The following is a 20150-nucleotide window of genomic DNA, read 5'->3' on the forward strand; positions in this document are numbered from 1 at the left end:
GCCACCAATAGTTTTGGCAAGAGACCAGAATGGTTGGCTACCATTGGACAAGAAGCAAGTTTTCTACTCTTAGCCTGTTTGAAATCTAGTTTGGACTGATTAATTTAAAATTTGGACTGCTTTACAGTGTATAAATGATACTTAATAATAAAAATTATTATTATGCTACGTTGCTTATAAAAACGTAGTACTGGAAATATTTTGTAATAAAAATTCAGAAATATTATACGATTTCAGAGAATATAGGCTTAGTAGTTCACTTTAGAAATATTATGTTGAAAGAGGTTCGCGAGTCAAAAGAAAGGTTGGGAACCGCTGGTTTAGATTAATAAAATATCGTTGAAAGCCTCAAACTACAAAAGAAACAAAATAAAACAATCAAACATTATTGAGCATTTCATCACTGCAAGATAAATTCATGGTTGAACACAATATAAGCTGTTCAGCTTGAAAGATGAAGTTCAAGTGAGATATGTGTAAAATACATATAAATGGATGCTGTGATTAGAGTAATTTACTATTTCAAGAAAACCCATAGAATAACAGGAAATTAAGTGTAATTTCTCTTTATTCTATTAAAAAAATGTAAATAAGGTTGGGAATCACAAATGGTATCACAATTCTGGTGATACCATTTGGTATCACCAGAATTGTGCAACGCAAAGATAGATTTTTAAGTACAATACGCATAAAATATATAAATGGATGCTGTGGTTAGAGTAATAGATACAACTTTAAATAACATGGAAAAAAAAAAAAAAAGAATTGTTTTATAAACAATTCTTTGGAAATAAAAAAAAAAGGCATAAAACCAACCTAAAAAAAGGCAATTTATTGTGTTGCATTTTTTAGAAGTATTCTACCTAATTTCTCTTTCTCTAAAGGAATAACATTAATATTATCTATCTCAAATATTTAAAGAAATAAAAACAGAAATGCAAAAATATTAACCACTGCTTCTAGGTGAAGTTAATAACTCTAACACAAAATATTTACAATCTATCTCTTGTAGAAAGAATTATGAGAAATTGTTCAAGTGTTATCTATGTTTTTCTGCTGAGGTAAATGAAATTAAGTAATGATAGAAGGCACATGATAATCCTGAATGAATTAATCACTGAAACCCTCATACAAGCTATTAATCAGAGGTGTTCTGATTTAATGCTAAATAATACATGAGTAGCTTTGAATCACCAAAAATATATCAACTAGTTAAGAGTTTGTTTGCGTCTTAACTTTTACAACATCAAAGTGGGATTAATCATGTTTTTCCTTGTATATCAAATTCTTGATTATCAAAGAAACCCTATTAACCTTTAGTTTCAGAGCTATAGGAAAGCACTTTATCTCATGCTATATGCCTTGTACGGTTTTGTTCCAAAGCAAGATAAATTTAATTCTGATTTAAAAAAGAAACTTCAAGATGTTGATGGCAGTGGTAGTTGAACACAACAGTCTGTACCTGGATAAGGTGGTAAATTAAGTTCATATTTGGAGCATAAACTTGGGGGCACAAAGCGGCCACCAAGCCAGTGGTATTTGCCTTTATACAATTTTGCACATAATTTGGGAGCAGTCAGTGAAATCAAAAATTCTGGCTGGAGGCCTTCAGGATCACCATTTTCAACATCCCAACCTGTAAGATAAACAAAATATTTAAGAGTTTTATATAGAGCTCTTCTTTTTTTACTTTTAAGTCAGTTATTCAATCAGAAAAATAACTAATAAAATTAAAATATAATCTCAGGTAAGTAATTAATATGATCTATGACCTTTTTATCAACAAAGAAACTCAAGACTGGGGCAGCACCAGAGCCGTGCCGAGGGTGAGCCGAACAAGGCTCTTGTCTCAGATTAAAAGCTGAAAGGGGCGCCAAAAGAAAGCTTAAATAGTTGCCATGGTCAACAATAGGACGCAATTTTTCATTCTTGCCTCAGGTACTAAAATGGCTCGGCACAGCCCTGGGCAGCGCAACTGAGTAAGTTGGTCATTGACCATCACTTCAATATTATACCACTAGAGGGCTGCCTTACTAGTCGGACATGCTGATCAACACTAAAGAAAAATGTGCTTAAATATGCATTTTAATAATAGTTATTGCCCCAAAAAGTGTTCTCACCTAAAGAAGTCAACTAGTGGAGTCCCATGGTAAGAAATTTTTAAATTTCAACTGGGAATTTAGCAGGCTATTTGCGTCTTCATCTATATCCTTTGTTTGCGAGACCACAATGGTCACCATGTGGCTGGCAGCAAGGATATAGAGAGGCACCAATATAAAGCGGCGGCCACATAAATACCCTGCATTTTTTGGGAGGTGCCCCCAACTTGTGCCAAACCTGAGCTGCAAGAACGTTCCATCATCTGTGCTGAATTACCATTACTGTGCTAGTGAAACATGTATTTTGTGTCTTCCCCCCCCCCCTCTGCAATAGACATACTGTGGACAGAATGGATCTTAGCAAATATACATGTAGTTTTTTTTTTTTTGGTAGTTCTTGGCGCATCGGCTTCTGTGGCCATAATGCACCTCCCAAGGTTTTTGCAGTACTTTGATCCAAGCCTGAGGCGGGATTCAAACCCGCGACCTTTGGGTTGCCAGGCAGGTACTTTACCCACCCGGCTAGCCCGGTCGGCATACATGTAGTGCAAAAACTGATATCACCACTGTTATTGACGCCAAGAAAAACCCCCAGATAAAGTAACCCCGTTTTCCTAGGACCACTTATATACTAGGCTGTTCCCCCCCATACTGACAGTGGGGGAGAGCCCAAATCTTCGCCTGCAGATCACACGGCAACAAATATACCCACGGACTAGTGGTTTATCTCCTCCAACAGCTCTCAGAGCCCTGAAACAAAATAACGCGTCTAGAACTCACTAATCCGGATAACTTTGAAAATCCGAAATGGATACAAACATGGTGGGAGAACCACACGAAAAAGACTGACTCTGACTGTGAACAAGTTAACCCTGAATACCAATTCCATACTCAAGAAGTTAAACCGTCACCTTTGGCTAAAAGAAAAAATAAAAATAAAATAGTTTCTAATTCGGACAGAGCAACTAGAAGCCAGAGCCAACCAAAGGACGCTCATGATGATCCTGGCTCCCTACAACCAGGAAAACAAGTTGAAACCAAGCCGAAGGATTCCCCCCCCCTGGACCCTGCACTCCCAGAGGGTTCCACCTTGGATCAAGCATGCACTCTCAAGACAGCCCTAGAAGACCTATTTAGGGACCAGAGCAACAGAATCTCTGCAGGCCTCAGTGGCCAAATTGTTACTTTATGGAATAAAATGGAGTCCATTTTATTCCAAACATACTTAGAATCTGAAATAGCCACAGCTAAACTGGAGGCTTATAAGGAAGGAGGAGCAAAAAATATGCCATAGCGCACTCCCTCCTATACAGATGCGCTGAGGACAGTGTGACCACACAGCCACCCCACCAATACAAGCCAAGGAGAAATCCACCACTCGGCCACCTAACCTTGTAGTGTTGAGACCCCTTAATAAAGAGGACAAACATTCTAGTGAAGGCATTAAGCAGGCAATAATTGATCAACTCTCTGATGACCTAAGGACCACGAAAATAAAATCGGTACGAAAGACAAGGAATCCAGGCGTGGTCATCGAAACAGAGACCACAGAGGAAATAAATGAAATAATAGCCAACCCCAAGATGGCAACCCTGGGGCTCAGAGCTGAACCCCAAAGAAGGAAGGGGTCCTCCATCCTTATATACGACCTAGATAAGGATATCAAACCCGAGGAGGTCGCAAGAGAATTGTTTGATAGAAATCTGTCCAAACATTTGCCAGATCAAAATCTAAATGATCATGTGACACCCAAGCACACCATCAAGACCAAGTCCTCAAGCACAGTCAACTGGTCTGTAGAACTGAGCCCAGTAGCTTGGCAAATACTTATAAATCAGACTAGAGTTTATATACATTGGGGTGGCCACCGATTCCACGAACATGTGGTTATCATCAAATGCTACAACTGCTGCAAGTTTGGACACATGTCGCACAGGCTGTGCGAACCTGCGGCCACTGCACTGGCAAGGGCCACAACTTCACCGACTGCCAAAATAAGAGCACAGACGCCATTTGTGCTAATTGCAGAAGTCAGAAAATGGATGCCTCCCATTCCCTCAGAGACAGCATGTGTCCCATATACCAAAAATACAAGAGTTTGACCCAATCCAGAACAGATTATGGCACCACACCATAAACAATTCAATACTAAAGTAATCAAATTCTTCCAGCTAAACACTCATAGAACCAGGGCAGTGGCTGACCAGGTCAGGATGAAAGCCGACAATGAAAATATAGATATCATCATACTCCAAGAACTATACGCAGCTGCCAATCAAGTAAGGGGATACCTCCTACAATACAAGATCATACAGCCTGAAAATGAAATCCCCTGGGCCGCTATTGTGGTCAGAAACCCAGATATAACAGTTACCAGGATCACTCACCTCTGCACGGCCTGGGCAGTCTGTGCACATCTTATCTCAGCACTGGGAGCCTTCTACGTCATAGCCCTTTATTGCCGCCCTGGAGAGGACATAATGATGGCTACAAGGTACCTAGAACACGTAACAAATATCCTCCCTGACCAGAAACTAATAATAAGAGCGGACATGAACTGCAGGTCACCAGCTTGGTACAGCCATACCCCGGACAGGCAGGGGACAAGGAATGGGCAACACCTGGAGGAATTCCTAGCAACATTAACGATAACAGTGCTAAACCAACATAATCAACTACAGACTTACTGCAACATACGATGGGAATCAACCATCGATGTCTCCCTAGCCACTAGGAACATTGCTGGCAATATAACAGACTGGATGGTTCAGGATGTCAGGACCACAGGGTCCTGACCTTCCAACTCAACAGAGACCAATATCCTGAGAGAAAAATGCTGCAGAGATATGCACTGAACACTGCAAACTGGAACCAATTCAGAGACACTCTAATAGCAGAAAAAGATACACAGCAAGCTGCAATTCAAACAAACCAAGACCCTGACCAACTCCAAAAAACAGTCACAGCAATCACTACTAAAGCAGCGAATGCTGCCATAAAACGAAGAAAACCTTCCTCGGGTGCTGTACCATGGTCCGGAGCTCCAGAGGTTCCCAAGAGAAGTCCAGGACAAACAAAAAGCATTCCAGAGAACCAGATGCTCCTGGTCTGCCCCTGAAGTGGATGCACCGTGGGAAATCTACAAGGAGGCCAGAAACCAGTACACCTCGCTCGTATGCAGAAGTCAACTTTCATGGGAAAATATGGTCGCAACCACTGGCAACACTGACCCCTGGGAGGTGGTCTACAAAGTAACCACTAATAAACTCCCCAGGGAGGTGGTCTACAAAGTAACCACTAATAAACTCCCCAGGGAAGAGGTAATTTCAATCACCATAACACCACAGGGAGATGCTACCAATTCTTGGGAGGCATCTGTTAACAATATTTTGGACGCAACCTTCCACCCTGATGTAGACCCACAGACACCCCAACAAATCAAGATGTGCACAGAGAATGATGACTACCGAACATAAGACAGGGAACTGGATTTCACAATAGAGGAATTACAAGCGGCTGTGCACCTTATCAAAAGTAAGAAATGTCCGGGTCCGGACCTCTTGCAGCCGGAAATCATCAGGAAGGTGGTGGAGATAGCCCCCGATATGCTACTGAACCTCTTAAATCTATGTCTCCAAACTGGGACCTATCCGAAGGACTGGAAAAAAGCAAATATTAAACTCATAATTAAAAACCCGACAAAACCACCAGACCAACCGACTTCCTACAGACCAATAGCCCTACTAACAGTCTGCAGTAAACTCTTAGAACGACTCCTGCTAACCAGAATACAGGCTCACTAACTACAGGCAAACCTAATCTCCCCAAACCAGTACGGCTTTAGACCGGGAACGTCGACTGTAGATGCCCTGAAGAACGTCCTTGCACGTGCAGCTGCCACAGAAAACAAATACTTCCTGGCTATCTCTATCGACTTTGCTGGGGCATTCGACACCCTTTGGTGGCCAAGCGTCCTGGCCTGGCTCCAGGGGAGTGGGATGCCAGGCAACCTCTATTGAGTAATCCAAAGTTACCTCTCCAGTAGACTCATCATGATGAATGCTCCATATAAAATACTCACCAGAAAAATCAACAGCGGCTGTCCATAAGGCTCCGTTTTAGGACCTATGTTATGGAACATCGTCTTGGATGAATTCCTAAATACCGATATTGGAGAGGCGTCTTCACAAGCCTTTGCAGATGACCTCATCCTGATGATAGAGGCAAACAGCAGAATCCAGCTGGAAAGAAAGGCAAATCATGCCCTCAAAATCCTACAAGAGTGGACCAATATCCACTTCCTTAGGATCTCTGCAACCAAAATGGATTCCATTCTCCTCAAGGGTGCCCTAGATTACAGAAGACCCCCCACAGATTAAGATTGATGGTATCACACTACGACTGTCCAAGGAACTTAGATACTTGGGAGTAATACTGGACCCCACTCTCTCCTTCCAGGCACACTTGAAATACATCCGTAAGAAGATACAGGGGTATACAGCCCTTGTTACCAGAGTCGCAAAAAGGGACTGGGGAATGAAAAAGAAGACCTTCAAGCTGTTTTACAAAGCCGCCTTCCTGCCAATAGCTACCTATGCTTCCGGAGCATGGTACCCCAAAGTCACCATGGCTGTAAATTGCAGAATCCTCGACTCTATCCATAGAGCCATGCTGCTCGCTATAACCCGGGCCTGCACACAGTTAGCACCCACGCACTGCAGGTGCTGGCGGGAACCCTACCTTTAGACCTCAAATTAGCTAAATCTGGAGTATTATATGAACTCTCCAAGGGAAGAGCCTGCACCTTCGCCGACTTCGACGCAGATCTTACCACAACCCGTTTGACTGAGAAAAAGAAACTTACAAATCACCTCATGCAAACCTGGCAAACCAGATGGGAGAATTCCCTAAAGGGAGAAGTCACCAAACGATTCTTCCCCAACGTTGGAAAACTCTATCCAATGGCTCAAGCATGGTTCACACCGGGACTCCACGCGACCTTCCTGCTAACAGGACATGGTGCCTTTAAGGCTAAACTTACAGCCCTGGGCATTACAGATGACCCTACTTGCTGCTGTGGAGAGCTGGCACCACCTCATGCATGAATGCCAGCTTTATGATGACCTCCGCTGCCAGCTCATCACCCGGATCACCTTTTTTCCTAGAGATAGAGAACAACACCTCCTGGATGGGAGGCAGGAATATATTGCCTTCTCAAAGTTCGCTGAAGTCTTGTACAGAAGAAGACGGTACCTGAATGCACACTAGCCACATAATGGCTAGAAGCCAAAATGTGCATAACACCAAAGATGACCTACCAAGCAACCATCATGAAGATAGACAAAAAATCTGAATGAAGGACGAATAGCAGCCGTTCTGGCTGCCTGAGCCAAGCACTAACCTGGCTCTCCTTTAATACTCCTTCCTGGCAGGAGGACTCGCCTTGCCCCCCTGCTACCCCACCTTTCCTTCTGGTGAGACATGGGCATGCCTCACTGACCACCTGGGGGGAATCTCTTCTGTGTCCTCCATACTTCTGACTTTTCCCCCAACCTTCTTCCTACCCTCCCCCACTCTATCTATACATGATGCAAGCGCCCTACACACTAAATTTAATCTAGCCCAAAAATAATCTTCGCCCAGTCTATATACCACAATATACCTTACACCTTACACTTCAATATTATTTGCAGTCAGTAATGCTCTCATATTTTGTTCCAGATTTGCATTCTTGTTTCAGGTCCTTCTCAAGTCAATTTTATCATTTACGAAAGGTAAAAAAAAAAAAAAGTCTACAATTGTGAAGAGAGTTAGGAGAGAGTAAGGAGTTCATTACCTTTCAAAGATGTTTATTTTTCCATTTACAAATGTTCAGTACATTTGTAAGTAGTGCTGTTTGTTTTTCTTTTGTCAGAACATGAAAAGTTTGGAAAATAAACTGAGTTATTTAAGGTACATTGCTGCTATGTCTCTATTTTATAATTTTCAGAAACTTGGCTGACTATTGATTAGTTTCTGAATAATTTTTACTCAAGGGTATGGTTTGTTTCCTAAAGAGAGAAAGGATAAACTTGGAGGTGGCATTGAAAATTTAGCTAAAACTCATTTTGTTTTAGCTAATGTATACTGCACATTGACTCATACTGTACACATTATATCAAAGAATATTGTGTGATTGTAGGCATGTTAATGTTCTTTTTATTTAAGAGCTGCAATATCTAAATATCACCTGTATACTAACTAGCTGCCTGCAACAGGTGAAGCAGGTCTCAACAGTATTTTTACTAATATGTGTGCGAAAGTTGAGGTCCAGTAATTTTCTTTCTGGTCTGAGTTAGCATCTGCTGTTTCAAATAAGATATTTAAGAAGATTTTCCACCCAAAAAATATTGATCCTTCCTACCAATTAATGATGCACTGTGATGGTTTTCCAGATGGCACTGTGTGACTACAGTCATTAGCATTAGTAGGAGTATATGATGCAAGAAAGCAAGTTTATAGAGCATCAGCCAAAAACCAAAACCCTTCCCATTTCACCCATACATTCACTGTCAACTTCCATAATAACAGATGGAAGTTTGTTCCAACAATCAACCACACACTGGTAAAGACAAATTTCTGCACATCTATTCTACAACAGTCTTTCCTCAATTTAATTCATGCTACCTGCATAATCTGAGCAAGAGGAAGAATCCCATCAACACTGAGCTTGCTCAAATCATTCAAGATCTTATATGCCTCAATCAGATCACCTCACAGGTGCCTAGTCTCCAGACACTGTAATTTGCAGAAATTAAGCCTTTGAGAATTTGCTAAGAATTTGAGACCATTGCCTCACTTTCCCCACATCAAGTATTTTAAAAGAAAATAACTTATACACTATGTGGGATAGAGTTGAATGGTGTAAATGAAGAAATAGATTTCAAGGTTATGATACTGTTAGCACGTGGTGTAACCTATTGAGCAGGACTCATACAGTGTTTTATCAATGACTTACCCTCTGCATCTAAAAAAAGGAAGGAGGAGATTACAACTGTTATACAACTTGGCAACTGGGAATCTTTGGGGAGACTAATTTTCATCATTAAATCCCCCCTTTGGAGCACTATACAATTCTGTTACTGCCATTCTCAAAGTTTCTACACAATTTGAACATGTTTGCTCTTAAATAATATGGTTAATTGCCCAGACCTCCAGGACTTTGCATAAGCAGGTAAAACAAAAGTGCATGACTGAATGAGTCATGAATGAAGGAGAAATATTGAATGAGTATTTTGAATCTACATTCACACATGAGGAGTTATTTAGAGAAGTGAATGCCAGAAGTTTATCAAACTCAAACAGAGAGCTAAAGAATTTTGTAATAACTGAGAACAAAATGGAGGAGAAATTGTTGAAGTTAAACATAAGAAAGGCATCTGGGGTGGATGGGATCTATCCAGTTCTATTTAAGGAGGCAAGAAAAGAAGCAAGCAAACCCTTAGCCATGATTATGATAGCATCCTTGGACTCATGGGAGGTACCCACGGACTCAAGATATGCAAATGTATCCCCAGTTCATAAAGGGGATCAAAGGATGATACGAGATTACAGACCTGTTAGTTTAACTTCTGTTTTGGGAAAATTAATGAAGTCACTGATTAAAGAAGCACTGCAGGATTAATTAGACAAGACTGGAGTTATAGTTCAGATATAGCATGGGTTTGTTAAGGGGAAGTCTTGTCTGCCCAATTTGATTGGGTACTATGATGTGGTCACAAAGGAACTGAATGTAAAAAATAATTTTGATTTCATATACTTGGATTTTAGGAAAGCTTTTGATACTGTTGCAGATGGAAGACTACTATACTGCTGCACAAATTGGAGAAGTGTGGCATTGGAGGCAAATTGCTGCTATGGATAAAGGGATGGTTGAGTGGCAGAAGACAGAGTGGTAATCAATGGACACTGCTCAACGTGGACTAATGTTATTAGTGGCATTCCTCAGTGTTCAGTGTTGGGTCCATTGTTGTTTTCTGTATTTATAAATGATACTGATGATGGTGTATCAGGCTTAATGTCCAAGTTTGCAGACGATACCAAGGTTGGCAGGGTTGTTAAGGACACTACTGATACTATGCTGCTGCAACAGGATCTGGAAAGGTTGAGCAGATGGGCTGAGAGGTGGCAAATGAAGTTTAACACTGACAAATGTAAAGTACTACATATGGGAAACAGTAACCCCAGATCAACGTATCAACTCTGTGGTACTACGCTGACAGTGGTAGAGAATGAAAAGGACCTGGGGGTAATTGTGCAGGCAGATATGAAGTTCTCTGAGCAGTGCAGACGAGCTGCAAGAGTAGCTCATGGTGTCTAGTCAATGATATACAGGAATTTTTCTAGCAGGGACAGGGATGTGATTATTCCGTTGTATAAGGCATTGGTCAGGCCACACCTTGAGTACTGTATACAGGTCTGGAGGCCTCATTTCAAGAAGGATGTAGAGCTGCTGGAACGAGTACAGAGAAGGGCAACAAGATTAGTGAATGGAACAAAGGGTTGCTCTTACGAAGAAAGGCTTAAGTTTTGCAAATTACAGAGCCTGGAGACTAGGCATCGGCGAGGTGATCTGATAGAGGTGTATAAGGCTTTGAATGGCTTGAGCATGCTCAATGCCGATGGGATTCTTCCTCTTGCTCAGAATAATCACCTGAGAGGGCATAAATTCAAATTGAGGAAGGACGGATGTCGGATAGATGTGCGGAAATTTGCCTTTAGCCAGCGGGCAGTTGGTTGGTGGAACCGACTTCCATCACTTGTTGTTGAAGTTGATAGCCTAAACAAATTTAAGGCTCAGCTGGACAGGTATTTCGAACGAACGGAGGGGTGAAATGGGAGTAGTGGTTGTTTTTTTTTTTTTTTTTTTGGCTGATGCTGAATAAGCTTGCTTTCTTGCATTATATGCCTCTACTAATGCTAATGCTAATGCTATACAAATTGGAGCAGCAGTTCATTAAGGGAAAGCAGCTGCTATGGATAAAGGGATGGTTGATTGGGAGAAGACAGAGATTGGTAATCAATGGACACTGCTTTTCGTGGACTAATGCTATTAGTGGGAGTCACACAGGGTTCGGGTGTGGGCCCATTGTTGTATTGTGTATTTAATTATGATGTGAATGAAGATATATCAGGCTTTGTGTCCACGTTTGCAGATGATACATAAGGTTGGCAGGGTTGTTAATGACACTAAAGACAGTATGTTACTGCAACGGGATCTAGAAAAGTTGAGCAGATGGCCTGAGAGATGGCAACTGAAGTTTAACATTGACAAATGCAAAGTACTCTATATGAGTAGCAATAACCCCAGAGTAACATACAAACTGTGCAGTACTACACTCAGGGTTGTGATGAACGAAAAAGACCTGGGGATAATTGTGCAGTCAGATATGAAGTTTTCTACGCAGGCAGACAGGCTACAAGAGTAGCTCATGGTGTCTTGTCAATGATATACAGTAATTCTGCTAGCAAGTGATTATCCTCTTGTATAAGGCAATGGTCAGGCCACACCTTGAGTACTGCAGATCTGCAGGCCTCATTTTAGGAAGGATATAGTTCTTTTCTCCATCCTGTTGCTGTTAGCAATATATTTTCCTTCATTCAATAAAGAAATGAACTGTGTAATATGTTTATGGCAATGCTCTGACATTATAGTCTCGGTGAAGTAAAAAGGGCCAAACAGATGTGGATCTTAAGCAGCACACCATCCCAATATTTTTTTAAACTGTAACTTAGCATGACCACTTAGACCTGTCCAGTGTTAGTATTAATAGTGACAAGAAAGCAAGCTTATAAGGCATCAGTAAAAAAAATATATATATATTTCACCTATTCATCCCCTCCAATTGTTTGTATAGTTCTTTGACTTTATTCACACTATCCACTTCCACAACAATGGATGGAACTTTGTTCTTCCAGCAATCAGCCACCTGTTGGTTTAATGCATACTTCTGCAACCATCCATCTTCAATTTGAATTTATGTCCCCTCGTGTGCATAGTACCCTCCATCAGGCACCTCCGTAGCCAGGTGGGCAGGCGCAGCAGTGCGTAGCACACGCTTCTTGATTAGACCAGGGTTTGAGCCCGTGACCACCAAATAAGGAGGATGTGGAAAGGTCAGGGAATGACCACCGCATATCCCTGGAGCAATATGGCCTTAGTTGCTAATGCTCCTAAAATACAAACAACAAACAACATCCCCTCCATCAGCACTGAGATTGCTCAAGCCATTCAAAGCCTTAAACACCTCAATCAGATCACCTTGCAAATGCCTAGTCTCCAAATGCCGTAATTTTCAGAAATAAAGCCTTTCTTGGTAAGAGCACCTTTTTTTTCCCCTCACCAATCTCATTGCTCTTCTCTTTACCCATTCCAGCAGCTCTATATCCTTACTGAAATGAGGCCTCCAAACCTGCACACAGTACTCAAGATGTGAAGCCTGACCATTGCCTTATACAATGGGATAATCACCTCCTTATCCCTGCTAGCAAAATTCCTGTATTATCATTGACAAAACCCATGAACTCTTCTGGCAGCTTGTCTGCACTATTCAGAAAACTTCATATCAGACTTCACAATTGTGAAGTCTTCATTTTCCACTACACTGAGTGTAGCATCACACAATTGATATGTTACCTGGGACCACATATGGGATCCAATATGAGGTAATCCCATTGCATATGGACAGCAGTTGGATTTGTCAATGTTAAACTTCAGTTGCCATTGTAGCTGTGCTGTTATTTGGTTTTCAGGAGCATTAGCAACTAAGGCCATATTGCTCCGGTGCGGTGGTCATTCCCTGACCTTTCCGCATGCTCCGTATTTGGTGGTGACGGGCTCGAACCCCGGTCTAATCAAGAAGCGTGTGCTACGCACTACTGCTCCTTCCCACCTGGCTACGGAGGCGCCCCAGTTGCCATTGTTCTAATGCTTGCTTGGCATAGTTAATCTGCCTTTCTCTTGGTCTACCTCTGGGGCTTTTTACCAGTCATTTTTGCTTTGAATATCTGATTAGCTAATCTCCTTTCTAACATGAATTTCTGTTCAGTCCCATTATTTCTTATCCAACTCTCAACTCCACAGATCTAAAAAAACTGTGTGGAACTGTAAATATATAATTTTGTCTTTTAGCTAATTTCTCTTATAGAAAAAAGACCTTGTAGATCAGGGGATCACATCAATAATAAAATTTCTTGACATGCTGACTGAAATTATTTTAATAATTATTATTAAAATAAGTAATGCTTCCCGAATAAACAAAAATAATGAACATTTTATAAGTATTTGCATTAGAAGAAACTCAATTTTATGTAGAGAACTATCCCACAAGTTTGCTTATGTTATTAAACTTAAATTTAAAAAATATAATGATGATAATAATAATAATAATATTTTCTGCTACAAATGTGATTTTTATTTTCACCACATGTTGGTAAAAAATAAATTTTATATATTACTATATAAAAAAAAAATAAAAATCCTGCAACAATTTTCTACTGATTGCTATGTTATTATGCTTTTAAAAGTTGAAATAAATTTTAAAAATTCAGCATTTAAAAACATAACTATTGATGGTAATTATTATGATAACTGATTATAGTCTTATAAAGCTAGATGCCAAGTGGGGAAAAATTCATGAAAACCATTCATTCAAAAACAGCTGCACAATAAAAGTCTAAATTGTTGAGTTAGAAATTTATCCCACATGCACTTACATTACAGAACTGACTGTGGGCAATGTGAGGTTATGTTACTAAGCCAATTTCAAGCACTTCAAACTTTAAATCACTTTAGCTTGTTCTTCATTTATCAGATAACTAATATATGTAAATTATACTAAATAAGAAACGTGCATATATTAAAGCATACCTGAAGGGATATCAACACTGCATAATGGAATCTGAATCTTTTTTAATTTATCTAAAACATCAACAAACTCTGAGCGAACAGGAGGTTTAAAGCTAAATCCAAAAAGAGCATCAATAACAACATTATAAGAGTCAGTTATCAGCTGGGAATCAGGAAGAAATGAAAGGAAAGGAATCTCCATCTCTTGGCATTGTTTTGTAAGATTTTTAAAAAGTGGCTTGTTTGGCTGCTTAGGGTAGAAAATGGATGGTTCATAACCCTGAAATAAAATATCTTAAAATAAATAGGGAGCACATTAAAATTACTTAAAAACACAGCAGTATTTATTTTTAAATATCAATAATAACAACCTTGCTATCATTAACAGCAATGAATTTCTAGTTTACAGCTGTATATCTTATAAAAAATTTAAATTGTTGGATGGATAAACTTTTCTTCTGTGTAAACAAAAATAAAATTTTATTTTATTAAATTAAATTAAACTAATTAATTTAATTAGTTTAATTTAACTTTAGCTTTGACAGAGAACAGCTTGCAGATATTTATTTACCATGCATCTCAGAACATATAGATTATTTTTTTTATAATTCTATAATAAAGCTTCAGGCTATGGAAATATTTATAACTAACACATGGGTAACACAAAACATCAGTTTGTACAGAGTCATTAAATAAAGCAAACAAAATTTGAATAAAAAATCAACATTATACAACATCTCATGTTGTGAATTCTTTCACAAGTTTCTCTGCATAACTACTTCAAATTAATAGCACTTCCCCAAAAGTGAAGTGCTAGTTAGTTGAGATGTTGTATACCTTTTTGTGCAAACTTCATTTGCTTTAATTTATGACTACATACAAACTAATGTGCTAATTACACTTTTATAACTATGTTTATAACTTGAAACATATTTACTTTTATAAATATATTTATAGAATATAGTTTAAGAGCATAAAGTTTAAAGCTATAATTGAAACTTTATGCTCTACACAATTATAAAATTAAACATACTTCACTCTTTGATATCTATAATATCTGCAGAGAAGAATCTGCAGATAAATGAACCACTAGGTGGCGGTGATCACAGTGTTCTGAAGTGGGATTTACTCAAAGAGGTAACTAACATTAGGGGTATTGCTTTTGTAAAGGCGACTATGATGGACTGAGACAGTATTTAAATTCTATACAGTGGGATCAACTGATGATGTTACCAACAGCAAATTCAAAATGGGAAGCATTCAAAGAACTTATCTTGGAAGCTACTAGGCTTTACATACCAACTAAGAAATATTGTTCAAGGTTTAGGCCTAAGTGGATGTCAGATGAACTAATGAGGCATATGGCAGAGAAGAAAAACGCATGGGATACATACAAATTAACCAATAAAGAGCAAATGATGCCGCCAACAACTACTTTGTAGTTTCTTAAGAGTTATCTATGGTGTATCTAAACACCGATATCATATATAGATACCAAACTCTTAAAGTATTATGCCTTGTGCATTTATTTATTTTAAATATTGACATCTACACCTATTGGCATCTCTCATATTGTGTGATTAACTTCACAACTGGGTCGTCATGTCTGCAATACCAGGGTACCTGCCCACCCACTGATGATTGGCCAATAGCCATGAAACAGTGCTGTCTGGGTGGTGGTACTCAACTGAGAATAAGTAACAATAGTCTTCTCTATCAGTGAAGCGTTACTTATTCGAGGTAGTGCAATATCATGGCAACTCGTCGTGAAGGCAGAGCACAATATGAGAAAGAGCAAATGATGCCGCCAACAACTACTTTGTAGTTTCTTAAGAGTTATCTATGGTGTATCTAAACACCGATATCATATATAGATACCAAACTCTTAAAGTATTATGCCTTGTGCATTTATTTATTTTAAATACAAATTAACACATGACACAGAAGCCTATGATAGGTACAAGTTGATCTGTAACCAAGTTACAAAGGAGGTTAGGCAGGCGAAGGCAGATTACGAGAAATCCTTGGCAAAGGATGCAAAGAAAAACAGCAAAGAGTTCTTTACATATGTAAACTCTAGAAGGAAGGGGATGAATCAGATTGGTCCACTTGATATCGATGGTTCAACTGTTGATGATCCTGCTCAGGTAGCTAACAAACTAAATGAATATTTTGCATCGACATTCACACATGAGGATTATTCAGCGAGGGGAATGCCAGAGGTGTATTCAACTCTGGCAGTAAGCTAGAGAATCTTGTAATAACTGAGAGTAAAGTGGAAGAGAAATTGTTGAAGATAAACACAAGAAAGGCACCTGGGGTGGATGGAATCTATCCAGTTATATTAAAGGAGGCAGCAATGGAAGTAAGCAAACCCTTAGCCATAATTATGAGAGCTTCCTTGGACTCAGGGGAGGTACCCATGGACTGGAGATGTGCAAATGTGACCCCAATTCACAAAGGAGGATCAAAGGCTGACACAAGTAATTATAGACCTGTGAGTTTAACTTCTGTTCCCGGAAAATTAATGGAGCCACTGGTTAAAGAAGCACTGCAGGATCATCTAGACAAGACTTCAGTTATAGCTCAGACACAGCATGGTTTTGTTAAGGGAAAGTCTTGCCTGACCAATTTGACTGGATACTATGATGCAGTCACAAAAGAACTGGATGCAGGGAATAACTTTGATATTATATACTTGGATCTTAGAAAGGCTTTTGTAACTGTTGCACATGGAAGACTGCTGCACAAATTGGAGCAGTGTGGCATTGGAGGCAAATTGCTGCTATGGATAAAGGGGTGGTTGAGGGGGAGAAGACAGAGAGTGGTAATCAATGGACACTGCTCATCGTGGACTAATGTTATTAGTGGAGTCCCTCAGGGTTCAGTATTGGATCCTTTGTTGTTTTCTGTATTTATAAATGATATTGATGATGGTATATCAAGCTTAATGTCCAAGTTTGCAGACGATACGAAGGTTGGCAGGGTTGTCAAGGACACTACTGACACTATGCTGCTGCAACAGGATCTGGAAAGGTTGAGCAGATGGGCTGAGAGGTGGCAAATGAAGTTTAACATTGACAAATGTAAAGTACTACATATGGGAAACAGCAACTCCAGAGCAACGTATCAACTCTGTGGTACTACACTGACAGTGGTAGAGAATGAAAGGGACCTGGGGGTGGTTGTGCAGGCAGATATGAAGTTCTCTGAGCAGTGCAGACAGGCTGCAAGAGTAGCTCATGGTGTATTGTCAATGATATATAGGAATTTTTCTAGCAGGGATAAGGAGGTGATTATTCCATTGTATAAGGCAATGGTCAGGCCACACCTAGAGTACTGTATACAGGCCTGGAGACCTCATTTCAAAAAGGATGTAGAGCTGCTGGAACGAGTAGAGAAGGGCAACAAGATTAGTGAATGGAACAAAGGGGTACTCTTACGAAGAAAGGCTTAAGTTTTGCGAATTACAGTGTCTGGAGACTAGGCACCAGCGAGGTGATCTGATAGAGGTGTACAAAGCCTTGAATGGTTTGAGCATGCTCAATGCTGATGGGATTCTTCCTCTTGCTCAGAATAATCACCTGAGAAGGCATAAATTCAAATTGAGGAAAGACAGATGTAGGATAGATGTGCGGAAATTTGCTTTTAGCCAGCAGGTGGTTGGTAGGTGGAACAGACTTCCATCCCTTGTTGTGGAAGTTGATAGCCTAAATAAGTTTAAGGCTCGGCTGGACAGGCATTTCGAATGAACAGGGGGGTGAAGTGGAAGTGGTTATTTTTTATTTATTTATTTTACTTTAATTTTTTTGGCTGATGCTGCATAAGCTTGCTTTCTTGCATCAAATGCCTCTACTAATGCTAACTAATGCTAATATTGCAGAGTCAAGTCGCAGCTGCATCATCGGCTCTTAAAATCAGTGCTTATCCACCAAGCAATGAGGAGACAATCTCTGAAATAGTGCCATCTGGGTGGTGTCATTCAACTGTGAATAAATAACAATATACTTTCCCCTTCTGGGAAGTATAACATTATTTATTTATAATTATTGTTTACCCTATGTATCTGAAGTGCACGATTTGGGTAACTGAGATGCATATAAATTATCAGGCAATATAGAAGCCTACAGCAGATATAAACTAGTCTGCAAACAAGTCACAAAAGAAGTTAGGTAAGGCAAGGCAGATTAGGAGTCACTAGTACAGAATGCAAAGCAAAACAACAAAGACTTCTTTACATATGTAAAGACTAGAAGGAAGGCGATGAATCATATTGGTCCACTAGATATGAATGGTTTAACTGTTGATGATCCTGCTCAGGTTTCTGACAAACCAAATACATATTTTGCATCTATATTCACACATGAGGAATATTTTAGGGATGGGAATACCAGAAGTTTATCAAATTCTAACCAAAAGCTAAATAATTTTGTGATAACTGAGAGAAAAGTGGAAAAAAAAATTGTTCTATTTCACTTTACCCTCTCATATAACCTGTCCATTCCCTCTAACAGTTTGTCACTGTAATATATACATACAAAGGGTACTAGGAAAGTTTTGCAATATGACGCAACAATGAATCACAGGAAGCTGCTTGTTGCTGCATGTTGAGACATGTTCATACGTGCATAATAGCCGCCGCGCCAAGTCGATGGGCTCAGTTATTCATTAGTAGTGAGAGTGTAAAGTGCTTGCGATGGCATCGTGGTCACGAAATGAGATAAGGACAGTTTTGCGGTATAATTTCGTGCGTGGTTTAACCATAGACCAGTGCTTAGAAGAAATGACTCTTTCACTAAATGATGATTGTCCACATCGTACAACAATATTCAGGTGGTATAGAGAATTCCAAAGGGGAAATTTCACTCTGGAGGATTCTGAGAGGCCGGGAAGGCCACGAACGTCAGTTACGGAGCAAAACGTTACTGCTGTGAGGAAAATGCTTGATGAAAACAGGCGAGTGACCTACCAACAGATAGAGGATACTTTGGGCCTAAATGCACCAGCAATTCGTTCGATTCTGCAAGATCATTTGCACGTGAAGAAACTTTGTTCTCTCTGGGTGCCGCATCAACTGACTGAAGAGCAGATGACACGACGTGTGACTTGGTGCCGGGAGATGTTAAAAAAGTTTGATAAGGGACAATCTCGGTATGTGAACAACATCGTGACAGGTGACGAGACTTGGCTGTACTATTACGATCTGCCGACCAAGGCTCAAAACAAAGTTTGGGTCTTTGATGACGACGACACACCCGTAATTGTCAGAAAATCCCGATCTGTAAAGAAGAAAATGATAGCTGTATTTTTCAAATCGAGTGGAATTGTGGAACGTGTCGTTTTGGACACGCAGAAGACAGTCACAGCTAAGTGGTATACTGAACAATGCCTGCCTAAAGTCATTGGATCTATGAAGAACCTGCGGCCAAAGTCAAGAATGGACACCTGGTACCTCCATCACGAAAATGCTCCAGCTCACCGCGCCAAAGCCTGCACCGAATATTTGACCACGACAGGACTGAAACTTCTCGAGCACCTTCCCTACAGTCCAGACCTTGCTCCCTGCGACTTTGCACTGTTCCCGCATGTGAAAATGAAGCTAAAAGGGAGGCGGTTTTCCAGTGATGAGGACCTTCTACGGGCTTGGGACAACGAGTGTGTTTTACTCCCTAGTGAAACTTGGCAGAACTGGTTTAAAGATTGGTTTCGGAGGATGGAGAGGTGTATTGAATGTAGAGGAAATTACTTTGAAAAAATTAAATAAACAAAGCTGTATTGCAAAACTTTCCTAGTACCCTTTGTACTAATTGATATTTCTATTCACTAACATTTTTTTTTTTATTGTAAAATTTATAACAGTAAAAAAAGATAAGCAATCAATAATGATGAACACGGCACACACAAATTGCACAAGTGAGATACACAGCAACAATTTCAAGCATTAAAATTAGGAAGCTTAAAAAAATAGGAATGAAGAGAAGATTCGGAAAATTTATTTATGTTTTTTTATATGTTTGAAGATTTCATGGAAGGGAAATCTTCCATGGAAGGTGACATTTCACCATAATAATGTAAAAACCCACAGAATTCCAGCAATCAGTATTATTGAAAATGCAATAAGATCGAGTTTACTACCCATTTATAATTAGATTACACTATCAGAA

At 39.7% G+C, this 20150-nt stretch overlaps 1 protein-coding gene across 2 annotated transcripts in view; it reads right to left on the reverse strand.

Moving 5' to 3' along the window:
- Positions 1-1384: 1384 nt before the first annotated feature.
- Positions 1385-20150, reverse strand: part of Naxe (NAD(P)HX epimerase) — a 121615-nt gene continuing 102849 nt past the window's right edge. For both annotated transcript variants that reach the window (XM_090368841.1, XM_090368842.1), the window contains exons 3-4: positions 14008-14266; positions 1385-1636 (exon numbers count right to left, since the gene is read on the reverse strand). In XM_090368841.1, coding sequence (XP_090224967.1) covers positions 1419-1636; positions 14008-14266 — 477 coding nt within the window. In that variant the 3' untranslated portion in view covers positions 1385-1418. The remainder of the gene's footprint in view (positions 1637-14007; positions 14267-20150) is intronic.

The sequence above is a fragment of the Mastigoproctus giganteus genome, chromosome 2, assembly GCF_048544385.1.
Source record: "Mastigoproctus giganteus isolate SK-2022 chromosome 2, ASM4854438v1, whole genome shotgun sequence".
Classification (NCBI taxonomy): domain Eukaryota; kingdom Metazoa; phylum Arthropoda; class Arachnida; order Uropygi; family Thelyphonidae; genus Mastigoproctus; species Mastigoproctus giganteus.